The sequence below is a fragment of the Octopus sinensis genome, linkage group LG30, assembly GCF_006345805.1.
Source record: "Octopus sinensis linkage group LG30, ASM634580v1, whole genome shotgun sequence".
Classification (NCBI taxonomy): domain Eukaryota; kingdom Metazoa; phylum Mollusca; class Cephalopoda; order Octopoda; family Octopodidae; genus Octopus; species Octopus sinensis.
Genome location: NC_043026.1, coordinates 9,148,829 through 9,166,899, shown reverse-complemented (window position 1 = coordinate 9,166,899; position 18,071 = coordinate 9,148,829). Strand labels below are relative to the sequence as shown.

At 39.4% G+C, this 18,071-nt stretch overlaps 2 protein-coding genes and 1 long non-coding RNA gene across 3 annotated transcripts in view; all 3 read right to left on the bottom strand.

Moving 5' to 3' along the window:
• The window catches only part of LOC115226790 (zinc finger protein 271-like), a 29,295-nt gene that overhangs the window by 1,655 nt on the left and 9,569 nt on the right, over window positions 1-18,071 (bottom strand). The window contains exon 3 of the mRNA XM_036515129.1: window positions 8,791-9,770. Within this exon, the coding sequence (XP_036371022.1) occupies window positions 8,791-9,770 (980 nt within the window). The remainder of the gene's footprint in view (window positions 1-8,790; window positions 9,771-18,071) is intronic.
• Window positions 15-4,029, bottom strand: LOC118768552 (zinc finger protein 1 homolog). Its single transcript, XM_036515319.1, has 2 exons — window positions 3,898-4,029; window positions 15-733 (listed from the first exon to the last, which is right to left on the bottom strand). The coding sequence occupies exon 2, from the start codon at window positions 418-420 to the stop codon at window positions 49-51; it is 372 nt and encodes a 123-aa protein (XP_036371212.1). The 5' UTR covers window positions 421-733; window positions 3,898-4,029; the 3' UTR covers window positions 15-48.
• On the bottom strand, window positions 16,057-17,498 carry LOC118768563. The gene is made up of 2 exons (XR_005004372.1): window positions 17,396-17,498; window positions 16,057-16,584 (listed from the first exon to the last, which is right to left on the bottom strand). It is a non-coding gene; the product is annotated as an uncharacterized LOC118768563 (long non-coding RNA).

Genomic DNA, 18,071 nt, shown 5'->3' with positions numbered 1-18,071 from the left:
TATTACAAGAATATGGTGTCTCTCCTGTGTGAATACGTTTATGATCAGTTAAAGTACTACTGTGAGAGAACGATTTACCACAGATGTCACAGTGAAATGGCTTCTCTCCTGTATGAACCGTTGGTGTGAAATCAACTCCATTTTTTGAGAGAATGATTTACCACAGATTTCACAGTGAAATGGCATCTCTCCTGTATGAATACGTTTGTGTATAGTCAATTTGCTATTTGTAGAGAATGATTTACCACAAATGTCACAGTGAAATGGCTTTTCACCTGTATGAATACATTTCTGCTTATTCAAGTTACCCTTTTCAGAGAAGGACTTTTTACAGACATCACGTTTATGTGACAATATACGTCTCTTCTTCACTTTGTCTTCTAGAAAAGTCAAATCCTTCGGTTCCTCACTATTTTCCATTTTATTTCTTTGAAAATCACAATAGATATATTTTTTCCTTCTCTTTGCCTCTACACTGTTTTGTTTACAAATATTTCAACTGCTGTATTTCTGTCCAGTAAATTTATCCAAGTTTAAATTCCACACAGACACATCTTGTAGACACTCCAGCCAGTGAAGTCCAGAAAGTTTGCTAAGAACACATTTCAAAGTGGAATTCTACGACACATTTTCAGAAACAATCTTATACATCTGTTCTGTACAATATTTTGGTCTTTAAAAGATGATAAATAATGAGAATGTATCTTCAGTTATGCCAATGTCATCTGATATTCTGAAAGAATGTAGAAACAACAGTGTAAGATATAGAGGCTACTTAAAAACTCTGATTCAACATTTCCATAAAGATAAACTGTAGAAATAAACATTTACCTGAACAACAGAATTTTAAGTTTATTAAAATTTACATCTTATGTGAAGCTAACATATTTGTAAACTCCAATTACACATTCACATTTAAAATAAATATACAGGCAAGGCACAGGAGTGGCTGTGTGGTAAGTAGCTTGTTTACCAACCACATGGTTCCGGGTTCAGTCCCATTGCATGGCACTTTGGGCAATGTCTTCTACTATATCCTCAGGCCGACCAAAGCCTTGTGAGTGGATTTGGTAGACGGAAACTGAAAGAAGCCCGTCGTATATATGTATATATAGGTACTTGTCAAGTGTAGTGGTCCCGGTTTCGCACACGCGAATTCGCGCGCGCACGCCAGACCTACGTACTCGATACTCGAGATCCTACGAGGTGACTTGCGCATGCGCGTTAACCCCCCCCCCCAAAAAAAAATACGGATTTTTTAGATACCTTTCTGCTTTTTAAGACAAAAAGGTGTTGGATTTCACTAAAAATATATATGTGTGTGTGTGTGTATATATAACATTTTCAATTTTACACAAAAAAATTACATAGTCGCTTTCCTCGCGGATTTACAGATAAATGAATTAATTACTATTTTACAGAATAAAATTAATGAATTAATTATATAAATTAAATAATTCTTGAAAATTAATTAATATTAATAATATTTTTTGAACAAAGTAAATAATTTATAAAACTTGAATAATAATTTTTTTACACAAATGCGAACGTATATAATTTGTGAACCTTTTTTTTTTTTTTACAGACGTATATAATTTGGTAAACTTAATGAATTAATTTCTTCTCATCATCATCATCGTTTAACGTCCGTTCTCCATGCCAGCATGGGTTGGACGGTTCGACCGGGGATCTGGGAAGCCAGAAGGCTGCACCAGACTTCAGTCTTATCTGGCAATGTTTCTACAGCTGAATGCCCTTCCTAACGCCAACCACTCCGAGAGTGTAGTGGGTGCTTTTTACATGCCACCCGCACAGGTGCCAGGCGAGGCTGGCAACGGCCACGGTCGGATTGGTGCCAGTCGAGGCGGCTCTGGCATCGGCCACGATTCGGATAGTGCTTTTTACGTACCACCAGTCCAGGGGTCCTGGCATCTGCCAGGTGCCACACTTGCCCCAACATGTCTTCGCAAGCAAAGGGGGTTGGCATGGGTGCCTGTCGTGGGATGAGGTTCGATATCAACTTCGCTTGCCTCAACAGGTCTTTGTGTATAAATGTATAAATTTTTCGCACTAAATTCTTTCCGTAGAATTTATCAAAAAATGCGCAAAATTATTCCGTAGAATTTATCAAATTAAAAAACGCAAAATTAATATATTTTTTGAAATTGCAAATTATTTAGAATATAAAACAAATGAAGTTAAATTTTAAAAATAAATGTCATATACTTATACTCTGTAAGGTGCTGTGTTCACACTTCAATTTACTATTTTCTAGAAATGTTGCTTTTCTAATTGAAACAATTTTTCTCAATCTCCATTTAAAAGTCCATCATGTCTCTTGAGACATATCAAAATGAACAACTTTGAATTACGCGGCGGCGGTGGTGGTGTGAGGTTCTAATTTTTTTTTCTGATCTCTCTTTGCCCCCTCTTTATCTCAGTTGTTCATTCCGCTAATATTTAGAAAAATTTTCGCGCCCAATTTTTGTTGTCACGGGAAAAGATGAACGATTTAAAATAAATATATCTTAATTGTAGTGTGAGAAAGTATATATATTCTGATGACAAAATATATTATCTTTCAAAAACATCCAAAATTTATAGACTATATCGTGTAGGTTTAAGAAATATATACATATATATATATATATATATATATATATATATATATATATACGTATATAGTAGAGAATGAGACATCTTTCATCTGTCTCCCCACCACACCTCCATCTAGGGGGGCAAAGAGATCATAAAAAAAATTAGAACCTCACACCACCATCGGGGGGGGGGATGCGCATGCGCGAATCGCGCAACTCACCTCGTAGGATCTTGAGTATCGAGTACTTGCGTCTGGCGCGCGCGCGCGAATTCGCGTGTGCGTTACCGGGACCACTACACTTGACAAGTACCGTATATGTATATATATATATATATATATATATATATAATAAATATTAGGGAATAAATCCAAATTTACAGGGGAAAAAATCAGATTTAGGATTAAATCCAATTTTATAGTAAAATATTATAAAATATTATTAGAGACAAAACCACTATTTTGCAAAACAAACAAGGAAAGACTTAATCAATACATAAAATTTTAATAAATAGTCAAAAAAACCGCCACTACAATCGTTTCTTGTCTTGATCGACAATCTACAGGTGGACTTCCAATTTACAAGTCAGTTACAAATTATGAAGTTTTAAAATTTTATGTATTGATTAAGTCTTTCCTTGTTTGTTTTGCAAAATAGTGGTTTTGTCTCTAATAATATTTTATATATATATATATATATATATATGTATGTGTGTGTGTTTGTGTTTGTCCCCTAGCATTGCTTGATAACCGATGCTGGTGTGTTTATGTCCCCGTTACTTGGCGCTTCGGCAAAAGAGACCCATAGAATAAGTACTGGGCTTCCAAAAGTATAAGTCCCGGGGTCGAGTTGCTCGATTAAAAAGTAAAAGAGTAAAGAGTACACACACACACACACGGTGAGAACAATCAAAATCAAAGGAAATGAAATCAGATATCAGAAAGCAGAACCAAAATCGAGGTCGATCAACATCAGTGGAAGTTGCAGCAGTGGTTAAGCGAACCATCCGATCGTGGTCGTTGCCGGCCCCGCCCCGGTGGCACGTAAAAGCACCATCCGTTCGTGTCCGCTGCCAGCCCCGACTGGCCCCCGGGCCGGTGGCACGTAAAAAGCACCCGCTACACTCATTGGAGACAAGATCGGGATTCGTAGGGGGTGGGAAAAACACATGGGGAAACGATGGAGCGTGTAGGAGGTTGCCGCCATAGCTAGAAATAGCAGCCAAATGTCGCACGCATCAAAGGACATCTAAAACACCAAAGTATTGAAAGATTAAACGATTTCGTTGTTTAATACTTACGGAAATGTCTTTATAAAGGATGGTGTTGTTGTTAGAAGTGCTTCAGGTGGTTGAGAAATGTATTATAAATGTGTTTGGGAGTGAATTGAGAGAAATTCTGGCATCAGAGATTTCAGGAATGAGGCGGATTTCAGAGATTTCAGGAATGAGGCGGATATATGTTTAGTGCGCATGCGTATGAAATATTCATTTCACCTTTTGTCACAAGGCCAGCAATTTCGGTGAGGAGAGGGGGGGTGCCTAAGTCGATTACACGAACCTCAGTGGATGGAAGCACTCCGTCGGTTACGATGACGAGGGTTCCGGTTGATCCGAATCAACGGAACAGCCTGCTCGTGAAATTAGCGTGTAAGTGGCTGAATACTCCACAGACACGTGCACCCTTAACGTAGTTCTCGGGGATATTCAGCGTGACACAGAGAGTGACAAGGCCGGCCCCTTGAAATACAGGTACAACAGAAACAGGAAGTAAGAGTGAGAGAAAGTTGTGGTGAAAGAGTACAGCAGGGATCACCACCATCCGCTGCCGGAGCCTCGTGGAGCTTTTAGGTGTTTTCGCTCAATAAATACTCACAACGCCCGATCTGTGAATCGAAACCGCAATCCTATGACCGCGAGTCCGCTGCCCTAACCACTGGGCCATTGCGCCTCCACTAACGAACCTTAGTAGTCAACTGGTAATTTATTTTATTGACCCGCCAAAAAAGGCGAAAGGCAAAACTGACCCCGAAACGGTAAAAGGCACAGTCGACTTCCCCGTAGTTTCGGCATACGTAGAAAAGGTGCACCCTGCCTACTGGATCGATTCAATCTGACGTGTGATTTAGATAGGGGGATACTTTGGCTGCTATTTTTAGCGTGTCGAGCGGCCAGGTAGAGGCTCTTTCATTGGTTTGATTGCGTGATGAGATTTTTTGACACCTATACGTACGTATATATATATATCATCGGCAGAAGTTTGAGAGTGAGTCAAAAGCTGAGAGTTTCATGTATTGGCACTCATGAGACACGAATTTGGCCATTGTCACTCTGTAACTTCTACCTATCATTAACGTGTGTGTTTATATATCTATCTATCTATATATATATATATCATCATCATCACCATCATCGTTTAACGTCCGTTTTAAGTGCTAGCATGGGTTGGAAGGTTCGACCGGGGTCTGGTAAGCCACGGAGCTTAGTCTGATTTGGCAGTGTTTCTACAGCTGGATGCCCTTCCTAACGCCAACCACTCCGTGAGTGTAGTGGGTGATTTTTACGTGCCACCAGCACAGGAGCCAGGGAAGGCTGGCAAACAGCCACGATCGGTTGGTGCTTTTAAGTGTCACCGACAGACGCCAGTCAGGCGACGCTGACAAAAATAAAATTCTAATCATTCTGGATTATGCATTAACTGGTGTAGTCGGTGTCCCTGGAGTTACCATAAATAAACAAATGACAAGAAGATCTAGGACTGTTATTTATTACAACCCCTTATAAAAATACATGGCAAATGTCTTACATATTGTGAAGTAACAGGTTTGGCAAGTTTTAACAAACTCTATCTGGAACAGTGGGAGTTGTATCACAGTTGAAATTCTGTAGCATCTTCATGGTTTGGTTCTGTGTGTTGGGCAGCATCGGTTGTTGTGATCTGTCCGTTGCTGTAGAGGAAGTACAAGTTTACCAGGCCAGAGAGAAAGAGAGAGAGATGAGGAATGAAGACAGAAACAGGTGTGCCGCCACAAAGGATATACATGGTTACCCAGCCTGAGGGAAATGCAGGAGAAGGAGATAGAGGGTGGGAGACAACACGATGGAGATACTGGCAAAATGATGGGCGTATTCACTAGGGAGGGGATCAGAACATAAATGGGGATGGTTGAGTAAGGGAAGAAAGAGATATAGATGGTGGCAAGGGCCAGGACATACCCTTAAGGTTCAAACGTCATAATATAAGGGACAAGATACTGTAAATGTGGCGAGCTGGCAGGAACGTTAGGCTCTGAGTTCAAATTCCGCTGAGGTCGACATCCTTTCGGGGTCAATTAAATAAGTACCAGTTACGCACTGGAGTCGATGTAATCGACTTAATCCCTTTGTCTGTCCTTGTTTGTCTCCTCTCTGTGTTTAATCCCTTGTGGGTAGTAAAGGAATAGGACACTGCAAAGGAAGCATGATTAGAGTGTAGGGGGTGTTGAGTTTTAACGAACTCTATCTGGAACAGTGGGAGTTGTATCACAGTTGAAATTCTGTAGCATTGGTTATGAGTTTTGCTTGCGAGTTAACTGTGGCTGGTTCATCTTGATGTACCTGTGTGTTGGTTATGCATTCACTGGTCTAGTCTGTCTGCCTGGAGTTACCGAATACAAAAGAATGACAAGAAGAACCACGTAAATTCAATGCGATTTATTTATTACAACCCTTTATAAAAATACATGGCAAATGTCTTACATATTGTGAAGTAACAGGTTTGGCAAGTTTTAACAAACTCTATCTGGAACGGTGGAAGTTGTATCACAGTTGAAATTCTGTAGCATCTTCCTGGTTTGGTTCTGTGTGCTGGGCAGCATCAGTTGTCCTGATCTCATCTCCATCTCTCCTTCTTTCTCTCTGCACAAAAACGGTAAGGACTATTCCTTATATAATGAGTGGTGGTCCGGAAGAGAAACTAGTATCTTCAGTGCTTGCAATTTCACTTGGCTTTATGTACCTTCTCATTTGTAATAATTTAACACTTTCGTTACTGTATTTATTTTGAGATGCTCTGTTTCTTTCAATTACTTTAAATATAACAAAGAATTTAGTAAAATAACTTAGTTACCATTGAGCTAGTGTTAGGAGCATATATTGTGACTAAGATTTGGTGGAAGATTTGAATTCAAAACTTCTGAAAACAAGACATTTGTACTCAGAGCCAGAGCCGGTTAGTAACGAAAGGGTTAAAGATTAATAGCCAGGAAGACAATATGCTTCCTATAAATATAAATGTTGGGTTTCTTTCAGTTTCCCTCTAAAAAACCCACTCACAAGGGTTTGTTCGGCTTAATGTTCTAGTAGAATAGACTTGCATAAGGTGCCATGTAGTGGGACTGATCCCAGAAGCATGCAGTTGGTTCATACCTATTTCTTTACTAAGCACAAGGGGCTAAACACAGAGAGGACAAACAAGGAAAGACAAACGAATTGTCGATTATATCGTCCCCAGTGCGTAACTGGTACATATTTAATCGACCCCGAAAACACGAAAGCCAAACTCGACCTCAGCCGAATTTGAACTCAGAACGTTAGCGGCAGATGAATTACCGCAAAGCGTTTCGCCCGGCATGCTAACGGTTCTGCCAGCTGGCCGCCTTGCATAGGAAGCAAGGTTCATACCACACGGCCACACCTATTGGTTTTAACAGATTCTTAAAATTCATGCAGGACAAAATTTAAAATATGCAAAAAAGTTGCTTTTAATAAAAAAAAAATATCCCACAGGTGAGATACCTGAGATGTGGTGAAATAAACTCTGGAGTTAGGAGGCTGTTATCACACACAGCTCTATCTCCTCTCCTGGGTGATTACATTTATAGTTAGAGAGTGTGTCCCTTATTCTTTGTTTTGGCATAGAAGGAACTTCCACAATTACAACAATTCCCTGATGAATAGTTTGGTTAATGCCATGGAGAAAGCCCACAACACTACCACAATTTTAGAAGCTCAAAATGCTTATTGTTCTTATGAATTGTCACATTGATAGTCATACATCTATATGAATAGATACACATTTAGTTAACACCAGAAGTACCGAGCGGTCATTTTTCACCAATTCTGCTTATTACTTTTTAATTTCTACAACTGTATTATTGAATGTGCAATCATGAGCATCATATCAAGTATATGTGCATAGATATATATTTTTCACATGTAAATAAATGCTAAAAGAATGTATTTTCAAATCCTTTATTCAATGCATTTGCTGATATTTTAAATAAATTGTATTAAATGTGATTTTCAATGACAGTCAAAAATGGCCCCCTATGGTCCTTGTAGGAAGTAAGAAATGTTGTTACTTGTAGGGTTAGCTCTTTAGCATTTAAAGTGGCCATACCTGGTCCAAATTTTCTATCTATCTTACGGTCAAACTAGCCAGAGTTGGCCTCTTGCACCTACCCTACAATGTCATTCTAAATACAAACAATCATATAGTAAAAACTTGAAAGCTGTGAGATAATGTAAGACAAGTTGAAAATAATGTGAATAAATAAACATCACATTCGACAGAATAACCTGCATGGTAAAGGGTTCAGTCACCACTCACAGAGAAAAGGTTTTCTCATGTATGAATACGCTTGTGAGAAGTTAAGGCACTACTATGAGAGAATGATTTGCCACAGCTATCACAGGGATATGGCTTCTCTCCTGTATGAATACGCTTGTGTTTAGTCAAAGAAGGATTTACAGAAAATGATAGACCACAGATATCACAGTGATATGGCTTCTCTCCTGTATGAATACGCTTGTGATTAGTCAAAGAAGGACTTACAGAAAATGATAGACCACAGATATCACAGTGGTATGGCTTCTCACCTGTATGAATACGTTTATGAGTAGTTAAAACGCTACTCCGAGAGAATGATTTGCCACAGATATCACAGTGGTATGGCTTCTCACCTGTATGAATACGTTTATGATAAGTTAAAGCGGTGTTGCGAGGGAATAATTTACCACATATATTACAAGAATATGGTTTCTCTCCTGTATGAATACGTTTATGATAAGTTAAAGCGGTGTTGCGAGGGAATGATTTACCACATATATTACAAGAATATGGTTTCTCTCCTGTATGTGTACGTTTGTGAGAAGTGAGAGAACTACTATGAGCGAATGATTTACCACATATATTACAAGAATATGGTTTCTCACCTGTATGTGTACGTTTGTGAGAAGTTAAAGTGGTGCTGAGAGGGAATGATTTACCACATATATTACAAGAATATGGTTTCTCTCCTGTATGTGTACGTTTGTGAGAAGTGAGAGAACTACTTCGAGAGTATGATTTACCACATATATTACAAGAATATGGTTTCTCTCCTGTATGAATACGCTTGTGACTACTTAAAGCAGCTTGGTCGGAGAAGGATTTAGCACAGACATCACAGTGATATGGCTTCTCTCCAGTATGAATACGTTTGTGTTTAGTCAAGTTATAACTTTGAGAGAATGATTTACCACAAATATCACAGCCAAATCGCTTTTCCCCTGTATGAACAATCGTGTGTGAATTTAAAGCACTAAGGTTAGAGAATGATGTACCACAGACATCACAGTGAAAGGGCTTCTCTCCTGTATGAATACGTTTGTGTACAAGCAATTTGGAACTTTCACAGAATGATTTACCACAGACATCACAGTGGTATGGCTTCTCTCCTGTATGAATGCGTTTGTGATTCATTAGGGTACTTCTATGAGAGAAAGATTTATTACAGACATCACAGTGATACGGCTTCTCTCCTGTATGGAAACGTTTGTGATTAGTTAATGTGTCATTTCGGGAGAATGATTTACCACAGATATCACAAGAATATGGTGTCTCTCCTGTATGAATACGCTTGTGAAGAGTCAGATTACTACTTACAGAGAAAGACTTGTTACAGATGTTGCAGCAATATGGCTTCTCACCCGTATGAATACGTTTGTGAGAAGTTAAACTTCTTTTGCTTGAGAGCGACTTGCCACAGATATTACAGGAATATGGTGTCTCAACTGAATGAATATATTTGTGCGTATCCAAGACACCCTTTTGAGAGAATGATTTACTACAGATGTTACACTGATATGGCTTCTCTCCTGTATGAATACGCTTGTGAGAAATGAAAACACTTCGGTCAGAGAATGATTTACCACAGATGACACAGTGAAATGGCTTCTCCCCTGTATGAATACGTTTATGAGTAGTTAGGGTATTCAAGTGACAGAAAGATTTGTTACAGATGTTGCAGTGATATGGCTTCTCCCCTGTATGAATACGTTTATGAGAAGTTAGCTGACTACTGACAGAAAAAGATTTGTTGCAGATGTCACAGTGATGTGGTTTCTCTCCTGTATGAACACGTCTGTGAGCAGTCAAAGAACTGCTGCTAGAAAATGATTTACTGCAGATATTACAAGAATATGGTGTCTCTCCTGTGTGAATACGTTTATGATCAGTTAAAGTATTACGGTGAGAGAATGATTTACCACAGATTTCACAGTGAAATGGCTTCTCTCCTGTATGAACACGTTGGTGTGAAATCAACTCCATTTTTTCAGAGAATGATTTACCACAAACATCACAGTGAAATGGCTTCTCTCCTGTATGAATACGTTTGTGTCTAGTCAAGCCATCTTTTCGAGAGAATGATTTACCACAGATGTCACAGTGAAATGCCTTTTCACCTGTATGAATACGTTTGTGCTTATTCAAGTTACCCTTTTCAGAGAAGGACTTTTTACAGACATCAAGTTCGTGTGACAATATACGTCTCTTCTTCACTTTGTCTTCTAGAAAAGTCAAATCCTTTGCTTCCTCACTATTTTCCATTTTATTTCTTTGAAAATCACGATAGATATATTTTTTCCTTCTCCTTGCTTCTACACTGTTTTGTTTACAAATATTTCAACTGCTGTATTTCTGTCCAGTGTTACTTTTGTCTGAATACTCTCTAGTAAACTTATCCAAGTTTAATTTCCACACAGACACATCTTGTAGACACTCCAGCCAGTGAAGTCCAGAAAGTTTGCTAAGAACACATTTCAAAGTGGAATTCTATAACACATTTTCAGAAACAATCTTATATATCTGTTCTGTACAATATTTTGGTCTTTAAAAGCTGATAAATAATGAGAATGTGTCTTCAGTTATGCCAATGTCATCTGATATTCTGAAACAATAAAGAAACAACAGTGTAAGATAGAGAGGCTACTGAAAAAAATACAGATTCAACATTTCCATAGAGGTAAATTCTAGAAATAAGCATTTACCTGAACAACAGAATTTTAAATTTATTAAAATTTACATTTAAAAATCTTATGTGAAGCTAAAATATTTCTAAACTCCAGCTACACATTCACATTTAAAAATAAATACACACACACACACACACACATATATATATATATATATACTCAACTAATAAGGGTGAAAAAATTGGGTACTAATTTAATTGTCCCATCTTTTAACGTATATATATATATATATATATATATATATATATATATATATATATATATATGTGTATATATATATATATATATATATATATGTATATATAGAGGCTGCCTAACACAGCTCCTGCAACACTATGACTGGGTGTTGAAACAGCTACTAAATGGCTCAAATGTGGATGTAATATATCTCGACTTTGCAAAAGCCTTTGATAAGGTCGACCATGGTATGATCTGTCACAGGTGGAGAACTTGGAGAGTGGCTGCACAACTTCCTAAAAGACAGAGAACAGGCAGTTCTGAGCAAGGAAACGCAAGTAACAAGCGGTGTCCCACAGGGCACTGTCTTGGGGCCACTGATGTTCGTAGTGGCCCTTTCAGACATGCCTTCAGTTGCTACGATGACCACCCTTGCTAGCTATGCAGATGACACAAAAGTCTCCCACGCAATACAAAACCCTGAAAATATTGCGCATCTCCAACAGGAGTTGGATTCAATATACAGGTAGGCTGAGGACAACAACATGCAATTTAATGCAGGTAAGTTCCAGGCCCTGTGCTACCGGCACACAAAGGTAAACGACGTGCAGACTGGATACACTGGCCCAGGAAGAATTGCAATCCCTGAGTCAAAATCAGTGCGTGACCTGGGCATTGACATGAGCAATGATGCATCTTTCCAAATGCATATTGCTAATCTGGTGATGAAATGCAGACGGCTAGCTGGATGGATTCTCCGAACTTTCAGAACAAGAGAGAAGGAGACACTGATGGTCCTATGGAAAACATTCGTCCTCAGCCGCTTGGACTACTGCTCCCAACTGTGGTCACCACACAATATAAAACTAACAGCAGAACTTGAAGCAATTCAGAGAAGCTACACAAAGAAAATCGTCTCAATGCAAAATATCAGCTACTGGGAAAGACTGAAGGTATTAAACCTCTTCTCCCTAGAGCGGAGGCGGGAGAGATATGCGGTGATATACATCTGGAAAATCCTGGAGGGTCTTGTCCCAAACTTTGGCATTCAAAGTTACCCCAACCGCAGAACGGGGCGCCACTGCATGGTGCCAAAGATTCCAACATCACCATCAAAATACAGGTCTAGATACTGCAACAGCTTGGGTTTCAGAGGACCACAGCTCTTTAACATCCTCCCTAAATGCCTGAGAGACTTACATGGTGTGGATGTGGGTTTCTTTAAAACTAAACTGGATCTCTTCTTGTCGGGAGTCCCAGATGAACCTACCTCACGACAGGAGATGCGGACGCGGGCAGCAGCATCGAACTCCCTTGTTGATCAAGTGCCACATATCAGAAGTAGATTCACAAATTAGTGTAGTTCATTCAGCGGTGGTGCCCCAGCATGGCTGCGGCCTTCAGGCTAATACATTTTTAAGGATTTAAGGATTTATATATATATATATATATATATATATATATATATATATATATATATGCCAATGTCCTGCGCTGTGAGGATGAAAGACTTGAGGCATTTCGTGTTGCAAGACAGTGTGTGAGAGAGAATCGTGACGTGGTAGGAGAGAAATGTGTTCGCAAGGATGACGGTTCACTTGCGCTAAATGAGGATGCCAAGAGAGAGGCTTGGAGACGCCACTATGAAAGGTTGCTGAATGAGGAAAATGAATGGGATAAAGAGAGTCTGCTGAATGTCGACCCAACAGAGGGACCAGCAATCCGAGTTAACAGTTCCTTAGTAGTTAAGGCAATTACAAGCATGAAAACAGGGAAAGCCCCAGGCCCATCAGGAATTACTGCAGGGATGCTCAAAATATCTGGTAGTGTCGGCTATAGCATAGTCACCCGTATAGTTAACCAGGTGATACACGAAGGAGTCATACCCAATGACTGGTGTAGCAGCATAATAGTCAACTGCTACAAAGGTAAAGGTGACACCCTAGATACAAATAACTACAGGGGCATCAAGCTGCTGGATCAGGTAATGAAGGTTACGGAGAGGGTTATAGCCCAATTAATTAGAGAGAGAGTTAGCTTAGATGATATGCAGTTTGGGTTCGTGCCAGGGAAAAGTACTACTGATGCTATATTCCTGGTAAGACAGCTGCAGGAGAAATACCTAGCCAAAGATAAGCCCTTGTACCTGGCTTTTGTTGACTTGGAGAAAGCCTTTGACAGGGTCCCCCGATCCCTTATCTGGTGGTCAATGAGGAAACTAGGGATAGATGAATGGTTAGTGAGAGCTGTGCAAGCCATGTACAGAGACGCTGCTAGTAAGGTGAGGGTTGGCAACGAGTACAGTGAAGAATTCCGAGTAGAGGTTGGGGTCCACCAAGGTTCAGTCCTCAGTCCCCACCTATTTATCATAGTCCTCCAGGCAATAACGGAGGAATTCAAGACAGGATCCCCCTGGGAGCTCCTCTATGCTGATGACCTTGCTCTAATTGCTGAGTCACTATCAGAACTGGAGGAGAAGTTTCAGGTGTGGAAACAAGGATTAGAATTGAAGGGCCTTAGAATCAACCTAGCCAAAACCAAAGTCCTAATAAGTAAGAAGGTGAACCAATCACAAACGACTTCAGGTAGATGGCCCTGCTCGATCTGTAAAAAAGGTGTAGGTAGAAACTCTATAAGGTGCACCAAGTGTAAGCTATGGACACATAAGAGGTGCAGCAATGTCAAAGGAAGGCTAACTAGGAAAATAGTTTTTGTCTGTGGCAGATGCTCAGGAGCAATAAACACTGGAAATGTGCAGAGACCAACTTCTACCACGTTCCAAGGAGACAAACTAGAAGTAGTTGATAGCTTCTGCTACCTAGGAGACCAAGTCAGTAGCGGGGGTGGGTGTGCTGAAAGTGTAACTGCTAGAGTAAGAATAGCCTGGGCAAAGTTTAGAGAGCTCTTACCCCTGCTGGTGACAAAAGGCCTCTCGCTAAGAGTAAAAGGCAGACTGTATGATGCATGTGTACGTACAGCCATGCTACATGGTAGTGAAACATGGGCCGTGACTGCTGAGGATATGCGTAAGCTCACAAGAAATGAAGCCAATATGCTCCGATGGATGTGTAATGTCAGTGTTCATAATCGTCAGAGTATAAGTACCTGAGAGAAAAGTTGAACCTAAGAAGTGTCAGTTGTGGTGTGCAAGAGAGACGGCTGCGCTGAAATGGTCATGTGACGAGAATGGCTGAAGATAGTTGTGTGCAAAAGTGCTACACCCTAGCAGTTGAGGGAACCTGTGGAAGAGGTAGACCCAGGAAAACCTGGGACAAGGTGGTGAAGCACGACCTTCGAACTTTAGGTCTCACCAAGGAAATGACTAGAGATCAAGACCTATGGAAGTATGCTGTGCGTGAGAAGACCCGGCAAGACTAGTCAGGCCATAACCCGTGGCCCCTACCTGGGACGTAGTCAGTCCACCTGTGCATACCTTCCTTCTTGTGACACTTGTTAAGACCTGTTGAGGCAAGTGAAAATCAAACCAAATCAAAATAGATGAACATCAATGGAATTTGTATCTTTGTGGTACCAGTGCCGGTGGCACACAAGGAAACCATCCGAACGTGGCCGTAGCCAGTACCGCATAACACCATCCGTTGTGGCCGTTCGCCAGCCTCATCTGGCACCTGTGTCGGTGGCACATAAAAAACACCATCCGAGTGTGGCCGTCTGCCAGCCTCGTCTGGCACCTGTGTCGGTGACACATAAAAAACACCATCCGAGCATGGCCATTCGCCAGCCTCGTCTGGCACCTGTGTCGGAGGCACATAAAATCACCCACTACACTCTCGGAGTGGTTGGCGTTAGGAAGGGCATCCAGCTGTAGAAACACTGCCAGATCTGACTGGCCTGGTGCAGCCTTCGGGCTACCCAGACCCCAGTTGAACCGTCCAACCCATGCTAGCATGGAAAGCGGACGTTAAATGATGATGATGATGATGATGATGATATATATATATATATATATATATATACTAGCAGAAATACCTGGTATTGCCCACTTACGGAAAATAACAAATTTTCAATATACCTTTTAGATCACTAACCTAAGATAGATTACAGAGGTGTTACTTCCCCGTAGCTAAGGTACCAACTTTATGCATTAATAACCTAGTGTTTCCCAGGTTGTTGAAACTAATGAAATTTAAGTATGCCTTTTAAATCTTTCAGTAAAATGGAACATGGATTATGTAGTTCTCGACAATTAGCTGAAGTACAAACTATTAATGTCAATAATATATTTTATCTGATGTTCTCACTGTTAAAAACCAGGTAGTTCTTTGGCTTCTCTCCTGTATGAATACGTTTGAGTACAAGCAATTCGTAACTTGTACAGAATGATTTACCACAGATATCACAGTGGTATGGCTTCTCTCCTGTATGGAAACGTTTATGAGTAGCTAAGTTGCCAAGTTGAAAGAATGATTTACCACAGATTTCACAGTGAAATGGCTTCTCTCCTGTATGAATGCGTTTGTGATTAGTTAGGGTACTTCTTTGAGAGAAAGATTTATTACAGACATCACAGTGATACGGTTTCTCTCCTGTATGGAAACGTTTGTGATTAGTTAATGTGTCATTTCGGGAGAATGATTTACCACAGATATCACAAGAATAAGGTGTCTCTCCTCTATGAATACGCTTGTGAATAGTCAGATTACTACTTACAGAGAAAGACTTGTTACAGATGTTGCAGCGATATGGCTTCTCACCCGTATGAATACGTTTGTGAGAAGTTAAACTTCTTTTGCTTGAGAGCGATTTGCCACAGATATTACAAGAATATGGTGTCTCAACTGAATGAATATGTTTGTGCCTATCCAAGCCACCCTTTTGGGAGAATGATTTACTACAGATGTTACACTGATATGGCTTCTCTCCTGTATGAATACGCTTGTGAGAAATGAAAACACTTCGGTCAGAGAATGATTTACCACAGATGACACAGTGAAATGGCTTCTCTCCTGTATGAATACATTTGTGTATAGTCAATCTGCCATTTGCAGAGAATGATCTACCACAGATGTCACAGTGAAATGCCTTCTCTCCTGTATGAATACGTTTGTGCTTATTCAAGTTACCCTTTTCAGAGAAGGCCTTTTTACAGACATCAAGTTCGTGTGACAATATACGTCTCTTCTTCACTTTGTCTTCTAGAAAAGTCAAATCCTTTGCTTTCTCACTCTTCTCCATATTTTTTCTTTCAAAATTACAATAGATATATTTTTTCCTTCTCTTTGCTTCTACACTGTTTTGTTTACAAATATTTCAACTGCTGTATTTCTGTCCAGTGTTACTTTCGTCTGAATACTCTCTAGTAAACTTATCCAATTTTATTTTCCTCACAGACTCATCTTGTAGACACTCCAGCCAGTGAAGTCCAGAAAGTTTGCTAAGAACACATTTCAAGTGGAATTCTACGACACATTTTCAGAAACAATCTTATACATCTGCTCTGTACAATATTTTGGTCTTTAAAAGCTGATAAATAATGAGAATGTATCTTCAGTTATGCCAATGTGATCTGATATTCTAAAATAATAAAGAAACAACAGTGTAAGATATAGAGGCTACTTATATCCGTAACTGCAGACGTAGATTTCTGGATAACAAAAAAAAAAGGGAAAAAAAAACCGATGGGGCTATGGTAATGATCCCTCTATAATTGTATAGGGAAAAAAAGCAGAGAAAAGAATATTGAATGAAAATTTCTTGAAAATAAAAAGGACCTGCCACCTGACCATGTCTCGGACTTCAAGTTCAACAACTGTGGTCGCCAATTTTCAGTCCTAAACACAATGTAGCAATGATCAAAATGTAACGATATCAAACACGGTAGATGGAAAAGTAAGAATAAAGTGGAAATTACTCATTTTGCCCCGCTTACTAATTTCGCTTCCATCCTCCTATCAAGAAACAAGCATTCGATAAATTATAAGAAAGCATTGGATTCTCAACATTTCTGTGGTTGGAGTTTATTTGGGAATATTTCTCAAACTAAAATACAACGAACGAACGTGGAAATGATGGAGCGTGTAGGAAGAAATGAGGAATTACTCATTTTGCCCCGCTTACTAAGTATGTCCCTTACCTTATATTAAGAAACAAGGGTTCGATGAATTATGATAAAGCATTGGATTCTCAGCATTTCTGTGGTTGGAGTTTATTCTAAGAATATTTCTCCACCTAAAACACACAACAAACAAACTTAAAGAAGAAACGATGGAGCGTGTAGGAGGTTGCCGCCATAGCTAGAAATAGCAGCCAAATGTGGAACAGATCAAAGGACATCTGAGACACCAAAGTATTAAAAGATTAAATGTTTTCATTGTTTAATACTTACGGAAATGTCTTTATAAAGGATGGTGTTGTTGTTGTTAGAAGTGCTTCAGGTGGTTGAGAAATGTATTATAAATGTGTTTGGGAGTGAATTGAGAGACGTTGATGAATGGAGGTGGAAGTACGTTTAGTGCGCATGCGTATGAGAGATTGCTTTCACATTTCGTCACAAAGAACCGCGAAAAAGGTGAAAGGCTGAGTCGACTTGGCCAGAGAATATGGGAGAATACCATTAAAAATCAATGTTTTCAAAATTTCTATTTCCCTACCTCGGCACCGCAAGTTCTTAAATTTTAGCGGGCCTTTTCACTTTGACCGGCAGATTTTTAAAATAATTTCTTTGTAACTAAACACTTTTAAACTTCGTATACTGGTAGAATGTGTTTATAAAACATCTTTGGGTCTTTTCGGTTTGAACGGCAGTTTTTAACAATTTCTAGGTAACTAAAAATTTTTAAACTTCGTATACTGGTAGAATGTGTTTATAAAACATTTTTTTGCTCTTGGCTTTCTTGAGAAATTCTGTAGTTTGTAAGCTTAATTAGTTGCTTAATTTTTTGCATTTCGGCAATTTCAACCAATCAATGACGTCTATTGAGGTGAATACAATTTCTGCCGTAGTTTGTCAAAAACTTCCTGCACAGATACACACATTACATATTATATATTCGTTTAAGAAA

Excerpts from the sequence above, each read along its gene's own strand:
- LOC118768552 (XM_036515319.1), bottom strand. The coding sequence starts at position 420 with ATGGAAAATAGTGAGGAACCGAAGGATTTGACTTTTCTAGAAGACAAA.